Consider the following 14,871-nt stretch of genomic DNA (forward strand, 5'->3'; position numbering starts at 1 on the left):
GGCCCTGTGGTAAAGAATAGGCAGGGTGGGTGGGGGTTGGAGAGGGCAACAACTGCAGAGGGGTCCGCTGCCCGGCAAGCTGGAAATAAGATGTGCATTAGTGAACATGCATGGTCAGGGGCAACGTAACGGCTTTCTGAATGAGAGGTCGGGGACGCTGATGAGATCATGACAGAGAACCACTCACTGTGTGTGTGTTTGTGTGTGTGTGTGCACACATGTTTGTGGACACGTGAACACTCATCTACCCACTAAGTGAATTAAAAAAAATCAAAAAATTAAAGGTTTTCAAAGGTCACCTGCTTTTTCTGAAGCAAACTTTAACTAAAAAGTCCTATTTATGTCTTGATACTACGTGATATTCCTCAACGCGTTTCTATTTCCCTATAATGGAAACAAAAAATGACTTTTCCACTGGTGTTTTTATCCAAGTACTTCACTTACTGTAATTGCAAGTTTGAAGTACTTGACTTGAGTATTTATCATGGAGGTAAAAAAAAAAGAAGTCACAGCACCACTTTGCTGTGTATCATTTGGGTAAAACACATACGCAGTACAGTCTGGTCTGCACTTTCCGAAAGGCTCACAAACTATCAAAGAACATGGGTATGATTGATCCGTTTTACTGAAATCCGCCTCGGGTTGAAATATAATTAGAACGAAATGAGTGACAACTGCAATTCAGTAATTATTAGAAAGACTCTTAAAGTCAGAAATAGTAAAAATGCACATATTATACCAAAGTTTAATGTCTCATTAAGTATCTGCAAAAGCTTGAGTGAAAATAAAATTTCTCAACTATTTGAAAACCGAGTTAAAAAAACAGTTCATTTTGAGGATAAAAGCATTTCTCCAGACTGTGTGGGTGTAGCAGATCACGTTTTGATTGACACCTTCTTGGATACCACCTTTGTCAACCATCTCTTGTCTCCATGACAACGATGGAGCAGCCATTTCACAATTTATATTTAAACCCTAATGGGGACTGAACTACCTGTATGTTTACAGTTAAAGGTCCAGTGTGTAGGATTAAGTGGCATCGAACGGTGAGGTTGCAGATTGCAACCGGCTGAAACTTCTCCTGTGTTTATATATTATTATCTATATTTATTATTTTCTATTTTTGCTAATTTTCCCTTAAATCCTACACAGTGAACCTTTAAAACCCCAATAGTAAAATACTAAAGCTTTGCTGCATTAGTATTAACAATAGTGTAATTTATAATCATTTGAATAAAGAGCCATTTTCTGCAGAAACAATACTTTTATTTTTGATACTTTAAGTACATTTCTCTGTACTTTAAATAAATGCTTTTGGATGCAGGGTTTTAACCTGTAATGGAATACTTTATCAAATACTACATCTACTTCTGGACTTTTTAAATCATAACTATATATCTATAAGAAGCAAAACAAGAACATTACATTGGGATAAAGCCTTGGTATTATATATAGAGTCCTGCGTCATAACCACACAAACATTTATTAGATGAAAAGACCACAGAAGAGAGAGAAGAGCAGTTAATATCTATTTGTTGTTGTTGAAACCGTTTTAACTCAACCCTTTCTTAATGACGTAGTAAAATAGAAAAACTCTTGAGCTGTCAGGTCTTAGTAACCTTTAGCCCCTTCGTCTCATTCCAGCATGTTATATTGTGTGACCAAAAGGTCCAAAGTGCATGTGCATGTTCATGATGAGGGCTTCATGCATCGCTAAATATAACCCCTGTCTGAACCTGCAGCCGAAAAACTGAACTATGAGACCACAGAGAGTAAAAGACAACATTAGAGTTGCAGGCCGGGCAGCTAAACAATGAGCTGAAAGACACTAAAATGCCCCGTAGAACACAGTGAGCTAAAATGCGTACGTAAAAGTTTAACATTTTTTGATTACTGTAGATAATACTTGCACCAATGCTTATGGGACAACGGGAGTTACTTCCATTATGTTCAAATGGGTCGTGCCAAAGATTTTGAGGAAATTTTGCTTGTGTTCATGCCAATTGGAAAAAAAGCGGAGATGCATGCACATACGTTGTCGCAGCTACTCCAGATTAGCACTTGTTTATCATTTAATGAAAAGGTGATTTTCTGAAACACTGTAAACTGACCACTCTTCATCATCAGTCTTTTCTCACTCTTTAGCTGAAGTCTGCAGGTTCACCACCTTTCTCTTTGTAGTTTCTTCCCTCTATCCGCTCCAACATTTGCGCCTGTCCTCCTCCAGGGTATACAGTCTGTCTTTAAACCGCTCCGCTGTGTGTTTCCCCTCTGACCCGCGGTGCTGTTGCGGGCCGGCTGAAGCAGTGCAAAGCTCAAGGTGGCTCACTGACATTTAGCTCAATCTCCCTTTGGAATCAGGTTACTGCGGCTCATCCTAAGCACTGTGCTCTAATGCTAATAAAACACAGCGGTGATAATGCTGCACCACCCGAGCAACACACACACACACACACACACACACACACACACACACACACACACACACACACACACACCGGTGTTCTTGCACAGTGAGCAGACAATCCTTGAAACACTAGTTTGGGATCATTACTCGGAAAGAATGATTGTGTGTGTCATGCACATCATCACTTCTTGTGATGGGATTATAATTCAAAAAGACACAAAGACACAAATAAAAATAGTTTCACTTCCCCGACCTCAACCATAATGTGCTTATCCAGGTGTATTATTCGACTGACATTATCAGTCCACCATTAAAACAGTTAGCTCTCCTTGGCTGAAGTAAGGAGTCCTTCCTGTAAGCCGATGTTTTCAAGGTGCCATCGCTCAGAGGGTCGACTTGTTGTCATGTTTCCTGTTGTGATTGTTGACTTAAGGATATTTAAGTCCTGGGATATCATGAGACACAAGAGAGGACGTCCTCTGCTGTCGACAACTCAGTGCTCTCTAGTCTGTTCAAAATTTTACTTCATAGCGTATCATACGCTCAAGAAGATTCAACTGTATTACTGTCCATTTTTCTTTAAAGAAAGCAAATTTAGAAGAAAAGAGTTCATTATTTTTATTTGGATGTTTATGTATGTGTCATGGCCATAGGTGCCAAATTTTATCCTCTTTTCCTGGTGTCCTTAAAACTGAATTTCTTCGCTTTAAATCAGCCTACTCAGTCTTGTAGTTTGAGTTGCTGGCAAGATTAATGATCATTATCAATAAATCTAAAGATTTTTTCTCAGTCACTTGTATGGACTATGTCAGAAAAAAAACAAGATCTGAGGGGAATCGTCCAAGATGACATCGTCAAATGTCTTGTTTTGTTTGATCAACAGTCCAAAACCAAGAGAGTCACTTTACAGTAAGATGAAACCAAAAATCCACACATTGGAGAAGCTAAATTTTGTGGATTTTTGCCAAAAAAAAAAAAAACTACCTAAGGGATGAATACATTATCAAAATAGTTGCAGAGTTTTACTTTGTTGATCAATTAATTGACGAACAGACCTTACATTAATTTTAAGACCTGACCATTGCAAAACTTAAAGTACTGAAGTACAAGAAAACAATAGAGCACTGTAAACAAATGTGTTACAGCGCCCCCTTGGAAGATTTTTTTTAAATTGCATAGACATAAAATATGTTTTCAAAACTGTTTAAGGGACCTGTGATGGGCTAATAAAAGTGCAAAAGATAAAGTAAAAAAACCTTCAGTTTCATGGTTGTCACCTATTTATCTTCTTGCCTTTTTGTTTGCTCGTTTTTACGGCTGTGACAGTGGACGTCCACATTCTCCGTCCCACTGAAATGATTATGTGCGTAATGATTTGGAGCTGGGATGGGGACAAGCTCAGTCGTGATGTAACCAGCGTGTGTGTGAGACCTTGTTGGCAGGCGGCTCAGTGTGGGAGGCGGGCACGTCAGGACTGCCTGCCTGTGGCTGCTCATCACTGTGATAGATACAGGAAGCACTTTGAGGGAGGATGATGAGGGCCAAAAGTAGCAGCAGTGTGTGTGTGTGTGTGTGTGTGTGTGTGTGTAGGTAGAGCATATAGTGCATATAGCACATTGTATTATTAGCTGAGGCAGGGCAGCTGGGGTTTGAAGTGCCCCACTGTAATTGTACCTATAGCAGCAGTTGTGTTCCTCCAGTATAAATAGTGCAGTGGGCATGTGGGCAGGCAGTTATGACACAATGGCAGAATTTCGGTGTTCTTTCAGGGAGGTTTAAGAATGTGACACCCTGCAGGCGAGGACCCCCCTAGATGCTGCACCAAGACTTGAAGGTTACATGAAGGTGAAATGTGATCAAATAAAAGCTCTAGATGGTGTTCAGTCAAGGTGCTTTGTTGCAAGAAGCAGACACACACAAACCTTTGCAACATCCCTCCATCAGCGAGAACTTGAGCAACACTTGAATTGTGACTCGGCAGCAATGTGGCTGGACACAGTGTAGTTTTTTAGTGTGAACAAGGCATTACAGTATGGCTCTATGCAGACAACTAATCCATTTATGTGCATGTACTGTTAATGTAGCCACCAATTAGCTTTATTCACTAATGATTTCATAGAAAAAAATGTGATTTTATTTGTTTGAAAAGGATTATTTAGGGGCGCCCAGTAGCTCACGTGGTACAACGGCCTCCCCATGTACAAAAGCTTTGTCCTTGCCGCAGCAGCCGCAGGTTCGATCTGCCCTCGGCCCTTTGCTGCATGTCATCTCTTCTCACTCCCCCTTTCACTCTATCTGTCATATCAAATAAAGGGACACCCCCACCCCCATAAAATAAGATAACAAAAAGAAAAAGGAAAGAAAAGGATTAATTAAAGCAAAACAATATTGCTGGAGCAATTTAAGTTAAGCTAAACAAAAACTTGTGTACTCGAGTTGCTCACTCTTTTTTTTCTGATTTGCAAACCTAAATTCAAAATGTGAAACTCTGCTCTCTATTATAATGGTAACCATTGTTTCTCAGACGTGTGAATATATTCCTATCTGCTGCCATTTTAGCAATCTCTTGGCTGAAATCTTCCGGTTATCCGTTTCACCAGCTCATGATTCTTGTCCTCTTCTGCATCCACTTCATCACTTTGCTGCCACGTGCCCCGAAAACTGTAACTGGAAGTAAACCAGGGCCGGGCACCCCTTAAGTGAGTGTGTCCCTGAGAACATAAAGTGAGGACACACTCCAGCCTCTCGTGTTGCTCTGTTATGTCACCACTTCTCAGACTGAGGGAGGACCCCCCTCTTTCTTCGCTCTGGTCCAAGGAGAGACGAGAAACTGATTAAGAGCCACTTCCTCCCCAGAAGATCGGCTTGGGCTTTGCAATAAAGCCGAGCCAACACGTCTTGTTTACAGAGGCCAGTCCAGTCTTTTATAAGACATGTGACATCAATAAACGGCTCAGTACCAGATACTACACTGCTTCCATTACACATTCAAATCTCCGTGATTTATAACTTGTTATGTCTTCTCATGAAGTGTGAATATGTGTCTGGGTTTGCTGTTGTTTCAAATTACAGACACTTCAAATTAGATTCAACTATTGATATCAAACATACATTTCTTAACGGAAATGACCTTTCAAATACATTATGTCCCTGCAATTGTGACGTTACCGCCACATTGCAGCGATGTTCCTGTAGGGATGTTGCATGCGATATTAAAGCCTGCATTGCAGAAATATTCCTGCAACAACTGAGCTCCTGAGCTCCTGATTTTTGGAGAAAAAAAAGGTTTTTAACAAGTTTACATTCTTCAACTTCACATTTTACAACTTGTAGACCAACAAAATAATTATAAAATAAATGCATCAGCATTTTTTACTGTATGTTATTCACGGCAGTACGGACAGGGCTTGAAATCATCATTTTGACCACGTTTGAAATAAAAAAAGACAGCGATAGAAAAGTCAAATTTATATATATATAAAATTGGAAAAATTGAAATAGATAAATTATTAAATTGTATTTCTAAAATTCTGGTTCTGACTCTGCAAAGAGGGCGTGTATGTCATGGAGAATGTGATATGTTAAATGTGATATATTCAATATAATGAAATGTATTGGAAAGTATTAGATATTAATAGTGGCCCCCACAGCATTACTGTCCGAGCCCAACAGAGGTCCTTATTTTTAATCTAGGGCCAAAGTGGTATCTTGCGATACTAGAGAATCTAAGGCATCACTTGTCGGACAGAGGACTAAAAAATGCTTCAAAGTAAGGCTAACTTTTGGCAAAGGAGCAACTGGCATGGTCATTTTCTAAAGGGTCCCTTGAATTCTCACTGTAAGATATCCCAATGAAAATGGGTTCTGCAGATACCCACAAATCTCCAACTTTTCTAAACTTTTGTTCCTTACGATCAATGTACTCCTTCAAATTAAAGCTAAATATTTGTCTTAAGGAAAAGTACAACCAGCCTTCTCATGATAGTGTAATCAAATTCCTCAAACCAGTTATGGTTTTTTGTTGTGCCCTATAAAACATTTCTGGGGGGCACCAGTGCATGAAGCTACATACCAGAAATGTAAAGGAAATACTGGCAACATTAGAATTTATGTTGTTAATATTTTCCTTGAAAACCTTACTTCCTTGAAAAAAATGTAGTTTGTCTAAAAGTGTATTTGCATCTTTGCCTTTTGTTGTGATTTAATGCAGAAAAATCAAGTCTGTTGGCTTTTACTTTCCAAATACGAGTATCTCTGTTATTTTATTATTTGTTCAGATGTCTGAGTGAAAGTAAATGAAGAGTTTTAACATTCCTGGCTCCATTTTACAAGAACTGTTGCAGAAAACACTTATGCTAATGAGACAATGAGCCCCTGTGCCCATTGTGTGTGGTGGACCCCCCTCTGCTCCTCGGTGCAGCTCTCTCTGGCAGGTTAGCTGAAGGAGTTTTGCATTCTCAGAGCTTCAGAGTATATTTAACCCTGTGGCTCCCCTGCCGGATGGCCCCGCCATATACGGGCCGGAGCGCGGGCCGGCTGGGAATGACTGGGTGCTCATGGGCTGGAGAAATGGCAGTGATGACAGGATGATAGATGAGTGTTGAGCAAAATGGAGGGAGTCCACTATGAAGAAGAAAGAGACGTGGAGGACAAGAGGGCATTTATTACCGTCTTTGCTTGTTTTGTTTTGTTTTTCATGACCAGCTGCAGCCGACTCTTTGTTTAGCCTTGTGGGCAGTTCAGAGGATGAAAACAGAGTGAAAACAGCGGCTTGGTAAAGGGATGAGGAGGGCTGAAAGATGCTGCAGCTGCAGGCTCAATTGCATTTGATAAGCAGCTTTTATCAATTGATATTTCTTCTGACAAAAAACGTGGCATGCGCACACAACGTCTGCTGGCGTTATGGATTCAGGCAGTTATCAGAAAAACAAGCAGCCATGTGAGAGATTATAGAAAAGTGACCTTGTAGACACAAGTGTCAACATTTCTGAGTGTGTCACAGTATGTCCAAGTGTGAGTGTGAGACAGACGGACAGACAGCGGTATGGTATGCATCAGACAGGTGTGTGTGTGTGTGTGTGTGTGTGTGTGTGTGTGTGTGTGTGTGTGTGTGGGCATCCAAGTTGGAGTGCACATTCAAAAATGTGTGTGTGTGTGTGTGTGTCTGACAGGTGTTTAACTGGAATGGTGTTAAGCTTTAAGTGCTGTCCCAAACCAAGCCCTATTCCTGGGTATACACACACACACAAACATGCACACGCACACACACACACACACACAAACACACACAAACACACAATATCTGCAATCATCAATAGGAGGATACATTAATTGTCCCTGTAGAGATGTTGAGGGATTATTGCTAAAGTGGCGTCATTTTTTTCCAATAATTACACAAGTGACATAACACACACACACACACACACACACACACACACACACACACAGTGTATTCACGTTTTGTTTCCTAGAGGGTCATGTCCTCTTACAAGACGTTAAAGATGCAGCTGGCTGCTCACCAAACCCCTCCCTCCAACAGTCCAATCATAGCTTAGCAGCCTTAACTACAGACGGCAGCGCTGTCTTTGGATTTCCTCACTGTACTAAGAAAGATGCGTCATGTATTAAAAGTTTGGAGGGTAGTAACTTGTCTTTTTTAGTCTCTCCAAAACCAAAAACACAAGACAGAATGAAAAGAGCTGAACAGTTTTTTCTTTGCTGATGTAAGCTGCTACGAACCTGTTTCTCACTTGTCCAAGAGTGTAAGTAGCTACGCAGTGTTTTGTTAATATAACTGTTATTTTACGAGAACCTTCACTTCAAGAGCACTTTATTTCCATGTCTTCTGCGTGGATCCTCAGCTGGTCAGGGTGCTAACCTTTTACCTGGGAACAGGCCCTCCAGAAATGCGCTTAGCCTTCCGATTTTTCCCAGTGGTATTTATAAAACTGTAGACAGGACACCTCAAACTGCAAACAAGGGCAATTATGATTCTGTATTATTAATTGGGGGGCTTTATATTTTGTAAAAAACGTTCTTTAGACGAAAAAATATTTAAAAAGCTGTGATGTCATCGAAATGTAAAGTCTATGAGCCAAGTGAGAATTTACGGGCAGAGCCAGCAGGAGAAACACTACTGCACATATTCATTTATAACTTGTTATTTTTGGAGAAAGTCAGCTTTGATCATCAAAAAGTCACATAGAAACGTAGTTAACCAACTCAAGAAGCTTACATTAGCATTATCAGCTACAGTTGGTGATTTCTGTCAGTGATGTCTGTCGTTTCAGCGGACAAAATGTGACGGCCACAAGTGAGAAAAAAGAAGCTTTTGTTAGTTACCATTTGTCTCAAATTAAGGACCCATTGTTTTATTTTCTCTCGTATTGCTTAATTTCTTTCAACATGAAATATCAATGAAATGCATCAGACTCAGAGCGCAAGTTTTCTGAGCGTTAACGATTTTATCAGATGATGGATATTTTTGTATACTTGTTATACTTTTAATCGTCATATTTCTGTGATGAAATGGCAGTCATAGCAAATTTAACTTAAGTTTTAAAGCTGTGAAACAGAAATTTAAACCACAAAATATAACAGACAATATCTGCCAAAACTAAATTGGTCCAAGAGTATATCCTGTTGAGATGTTTGTTAATGCAATTTTAATGATATTAAAATTCTGTCATGTCCAAGCAGTTTCATCAGATCTCATGACAAATGGCTCATGGAGGACGCTACATCAGCGAACAACCATCTCACTTATGTCAGAGTGTGCATGCATTGACTCAAAAATAGACCTTTTTTTAAAGAATTTCTACTCTGGATGCATATTCCTGACCATGCAGTCAGATTGTAACAGTCAGAGTATAGCTGAGGGCAGACCCCGGGGCCCATAAATCACCTGCAGTATGCGCGGAGCTCGATTACCGCTCCAGAGCTGGAACCAAAAGAGCCCAGTGCTGAAAGAGGAGCCAAGTAAATAATATAACACTGAGTCCATCACTGCTGCTCTGCAACTATTCTCTGTGGGAGCCTGTGAAACAATGAGCTTTTAAGGAAAATAAAACAGAGAGCAGATTAAATATTTTAATGCAAGAAAAAATCAAGGTGTTCATAAACATTTTTTTTCGCGGGTGTTTCTTGAGTTTTTCTATTGAAAAGAGGAATTTGTTATGCATGAAACCGGTTTTCAATAGTCTGGAAAATGAATGTAATTGACTGTGTAAGGGGTCACGGCTACAAAGGACCGCAAAAATAGTTAGCTGAACAGAAGGTCTCATTTCTCCAGAGCCAGTTGACAACACTTCCTATTAATAGTGAGGATTGTCCTTGGGTATTTTTATAAAAGGAGATGGGCGGTGTGTGTGTGCGTGCGTGCATGTGTGTGTGTGTGCATGAGGAAGGCAGAAGGGGATGAAGTTTTCTCAGAGAAGACACACAGAAAGAAGCTCGTATTACAGCCGCCTTACGCACAGCTCGCCTAATGCGTCAGACTCAGCCTTCACTCATTGGCTTCTTTCACCTTCCCCAAAACTTCTCTGTACAGTTGATGTCACTTATTCCATGCATCTCTGTTTTTGTCTGCCATTTTCTCCATGGTGCTTTCTGCACACACACACTCACACACACACACACACACACACACACACACACACACACACACCGGGTTTATTTTTAGCATGCTGAGGGGTTTGAAGGTAGAGTTGTGTCGACCCCTTGTCTCACCCCCGCTCCAGCCCTTACAAGGACCCCCCGGCGAACACCGTTGCCTAGCAACCGGCTGTGTTTGCACCTAAGCTGTGAAGGTCCAGCGCACGACCTGCACCTGCCCTTCATCATCTTAATTATCAACGTCACCATCCCCCATCCTCCTTCATGTCATCATCATGATCGCGGCTCCGTGCTAATGCAGCACAGAGGAGAGATGGGAAGCTGTTGTGAGGAAACTGAGTGTCGAGTTATAAATTACATTAAGATTCAGAGTGCAATGACTCACTGAGACGTCAAGAAAATTATACATGCCAGCGATAAACTGTATGAAAAATGCATGCAGTGCACTTACTGTTACTTACTGTTAAAAATGGGTGATCAGTGCTCAGAAAGCAACCCAGTCGCCAGAAGAAAATGTTTGCATTATGTGTCTGCAAACAAAATGCTTTTTACAACTTTTTTAGTAGCAGTACTCTACAACAAATGTGAACAGACTTTGATGAGTAAAATTGGTGTAATTCCCCTTTAAATCTGTCATCTGTGCCAAGCTAAGCTAACAAACCACTGTCTCAACGTTCTTTTCTTAAATTTGCACATGAAAGGTTACAAATTGGCAGCAAAAGACCAACAGTCTGTTAATCAATAACAAATGTCATCATCATTATCTTTGACGCCTTTATAGCACTCACACCTCTGAACATAAACCTTGCAGCTATTATCATAATCACACTGCAGCATCTTTAACAGGACTCTCATAATAGCCAATTATAACAACCTCCATCATTATCTTCCTTTGCCAAATCACCATTTCATCCCATTTCCCCCCTGATGTCCGTCACCGTCATAAAGTCCAATTGTGATAATTATCCTGCAGGGCCACAGAGGGAGCAGACCAGAGTGTGACAGTGAGCTGTGATTGTGATGCCAGGGCTGAGAGGAGAGCGGAGGAGCAGAAAGGTCGAGGCCATTAGAGGGAGACAGCTGCTGGAGACAGAGTGACATGTAGAGCAGCACAGACACTCTACTGCAAGCACCAGCCCTGTGAAAAATACACATCAACAGCACCTGAGGGCTTAAAATATGACAAAAACACCGGATATGTCAGGAAGTTAAGGGTCAGAATGGGTGGTGATGTTTTTCAGTTTTGCAGTTAAATGATCTGTGTGAGGAGGCTGATATTAAGAGTAATGTCTTACATTAACGGGGTCAGATTTATGGAATTACTTAAACTGAAACTGGTCCATGTGGTTCTGGTTTTACAGACAAGTAGGCATTAACTCTTTGAAAATCTGAAAAGTGTCTTGATTTCTTATAAAAAAAAAGCAGTGAAAACAGAAATAACAAAAAAATGGCAAGAGATAAACAGAGGTAAACAGAAATGTACAAGAAAATTACATGAAAATCTGTAAATAAATAAATATATGAATAAATAAAATAAGAAAATAAGCAAAGGAAATGATCTTAAAAAAGTGCTTAAAATTCTAATTCTAATTCTAATTTTTGTAGCATAATTTTAAACATGTAGTAATGATAATTAAAAATGTAGTTTCCCCTACCTTTTGTCATTTCCCCCCTAGCTTTTAAAAATAATTCTCTAAATCTACTAATTTCTTGCAATATGTGGAGGTTTTTCTATCAAATTGCTCATTGCCTTTTTCCCATGTTTTTGAAAGAAATCTAACCAACTAGCTAAGGCTGTAGCTCCACATTTCAAAGGGTTAAATAAATGCAAAGAAGTTTTTAGATACACAGCTGATTGTTACTTCTTCTCTTTTTGCAACCTTAAAATAACAGATAAAACAATTTGAACAGGCCATTTCTGATGTGGTTTTAAAGAAAAACCTTAGTGGATAACAGATGTTAGAACACAGCTGCTGCACTGCTCTCAATGGGATAAAATTTGTTGCATCTCTGACCACAGATCAGTGTTTCGCCCCTGATGGACGGGAGAGTCAAAAGGTCTCAGAGAGAGAAGGGCAGCAGTTTTCTGTCCTGCGAGGGTAAATGTTGACACTTTACACCTGTAGTAACTGAGATTTTTGGTCACTGGGAGGCAGTGCAAACAAGCTGTGAACACATTTATCACTTCCAGGCAGCTTCATCGTCAAAACTGACCTTTCAAGTGATCCATTGCTGATATACAAATATTGATCACTGCTGCTTTGATGCAAATCTGCACAGACATGCACACACAGTAAAGTACAAACTTGCTGCACTGGTCATTCTTTGCAGAGTGTTCATATCAGTTGTTTAAATTATTTAAGGGCAGTTTTCTGTATTATGGCACTAGTTAATGTGCAGATTTATTCTCCTGGTGCAATGCTTTTAATTGCATATTCAGTATAACCAATTCACTAAGTTGCCAGAAGAAAATGTTGGTATTTTACATTTTTGTTAACCGTGAATATGTTGTCTATGTTTCACATGTTTCATATCAGCATTTCTAAAGTGATGCAGTATGAGTCACTGTTAGGGTGATGAGATGGTGGATGGTGTGACACTCAGGTAAGATGCCTGAGAGAGTCGTGGCTGTGTTTCCATTGGCTTTTTAGCCACCAAATGTAGGTTGTTTTTTAGCAACATATTGCTGCTTTTCCAGTGTGTATAGTACCATGAAAAGCTGTTGTTTTCCACCAAGACATTGCTGTTTTTCAAGTACAGGTTTTGCCCCTGAAACTTATGTATGTGTGTATGTATTTTAATCCAAAACATAAACTTTTGCATAAACAAAAAGTTTTTTGTTTCCAAACCTAACCACAGGTTGATCACAGCATTGCTGAAAGTTTTATCTTATCCACTACATAACAACATGCAAATTTTACATATCAGGAATTTGCAAAAACATACAATTGTTTTGGCGATTGAGTTGAATATGAAAATGGATTTTGTCTAAGATTTTGAATATTGTAATATAATAAGTGTTGTCGACGAGTGTACCGAGACATTTCCATGTTTCCTGCTGGATCAGTGCGAAGAAAACCAGTTAAGCCTAAATATGACTTATTTTTATCACCATAACTGGGTGTTTCCGTGCCTTAACTAAAACCACAGATTTCAGAATTGTTTAAGTGTCCACTCCATAATAACATACAACAAATCTGGTGTTTGCCAAAAGTTGATATATTACATAAATTTAATGCTGCGTGTTATTTAGCAAGTACTGATACAATGCATCATTATTTTAATATTTTCCTCTCTAGTTTATTTATGAAAAACATTCTTCCCACTAATTCATACGCCAAAGATGTTACAGCATCAACCTTTAGGGGATTGTCACACACTCAAAAATGTTGGTGTGAGTTTCAATAGAAAAACCAGCAAACAGCTTAACAACACTGGCGGAGTTATTTGTTTCTAGCAAAACTGAATAAAAACCAGCCTCAGTGGATGCTGCTGTGATGATGATTTATTACAGTATATAAATCGCCTCTTACACGAGCTACAAAAATCTTCATATAATTCAATCATTCATGAAAAATCATCACTATTATCAACACTGGACAAATGCATAAAATCTAGTGAAGCACAGACATTCGCTTAGAAATATATCATCTTAAAGTTACATAATTGTATTTTTTAAGACAGTGATAGAAATGTGTAAAAATCTCATTTCTCCAGGAGCAATACAAATATTCCATGTTACGCTTAAAATGTGAGCTGAGGGGCCATGATGGCAAAGTGAGGACGGTATAAGTTATTCAAATAAACTGTAGTTCACATTTAATAAAATATTCATGTATTCAGACAGAGTATAGATAAATGGACAGTATTGTAGCAAGAAAAAAATGAATTTCTTGTTGAATTTAGGTCAAAAATGTAAAAAATATACATGAAATATGATATATGTACATATAATATAAGAGAACCATCTTTGAAACACATTTCCTTCCAGTTTAAAGCCATCATAAAGAAAAGTCATGTTAGTATTTGAGGAAAGTGACCATATTTTGAGATAATATAGTTTTTAGAAATATCACAAAAAGGGATTTAACACGAAAACTGTAATCTTCAAAATAAAAAAACATTCTGGCAGATGTCTGATTCCTACAAAATAATATTTGATAGATTGATTGTCGGGCTGCTTAAACTCCTGTTGAAGACACTACGATGTTTGAAATGTTAGGAGAAACTTTTTAAAGACAGATGAGCAGACAGAGGAGGAGGAGGAAGAGGAGGAGGAGGAGGGTCATAAGATCAACTCCTCCTCGTTTCCACAGGCACCAGACTCTGGCCAGCAGGGACTGTCAGGGTCCGCACACACACACACACACACATTTTCAACATGGTCCAGTTCTCTTTCATTGGCATATGCATCTTTCATTGTTAGTAGCACATTATATAAGATCTGCGTTATAATAACATGAAGAGTAATAATAAAAGAGAAGACTATATTTTACAGAATGATTTGTCTGATGCCAAAAGTTAAATTTTTAATGTCATGAAAATAAAAAAAAAGTCTCTTTTGTAAGAATCACTATAAATCAGAGTGTGTGTGTGTATGTGTATGAGTGTGTATGGGTGTGTGAGGTGAGCCTATAGGTTGCTGAAGAGTTCATTTTTCTTGGTCCAGTCCATGGGCGGGGCTCTCTTGTTGGAGCGTTTCTGATGGGCGAGCTCTTTGACCTGCTGCAGGGACAAGTTTAGCGCTGGGATGGCGTCCACCATCAAACCCTGCGTGATAAAAGTGATAAAAAACAGCGGAAAAATTGTTAATCGTTTTTGGAAGTCAAATAAGGTTGTTGCTGCAGGAT

The 14,871-nt window shown here is 39.2% G+C and overlaps 1 protein-coding gene across 1 annotated transcript in view; it reads right to left on the bottom strand.

Annotated features, from left to right (window-relative positions):
- Positions 1 to 13,511: 13,511 nt before the first annotated feature.
- Positions 13,512 to 14,871, bottom strand: part of LOC121956509 (Na(+)/H(+) exchange regulatory cofactor NHE-RF1-like) — a 36,291-nt gene continuing 34,931 nt past the window's right edge. The window contains exon 6 of the mRNA XM_042504766.1: positions 13,512 to 14,791. Within this exon, the coding sequence (XP_042360700.1) occupies positions 14,654 to 14,791 (138 nt within the window). The 3' untranslated portion in view covers positions 13,512 to 14,653. The remainder of the gene's footprint in view (positions 14,792 to 14,871) is intronic.

This window comes from Plectropomus leopardus, chromosome 17 (assembly GCF_008729295.1).
Source record: "Plectropomus leopardus isolate mb chromosome 17, YSFRI_Pleo_2.0, whole genome shotgun sequence".
Classification (NCBI taxonomy): domain Eukaryota; kingdom Metazoa; phylum Chordata; class Actinopteri; order Perciformes; family Serranidae; genus Plectropomus; species Plectropomus leopardus.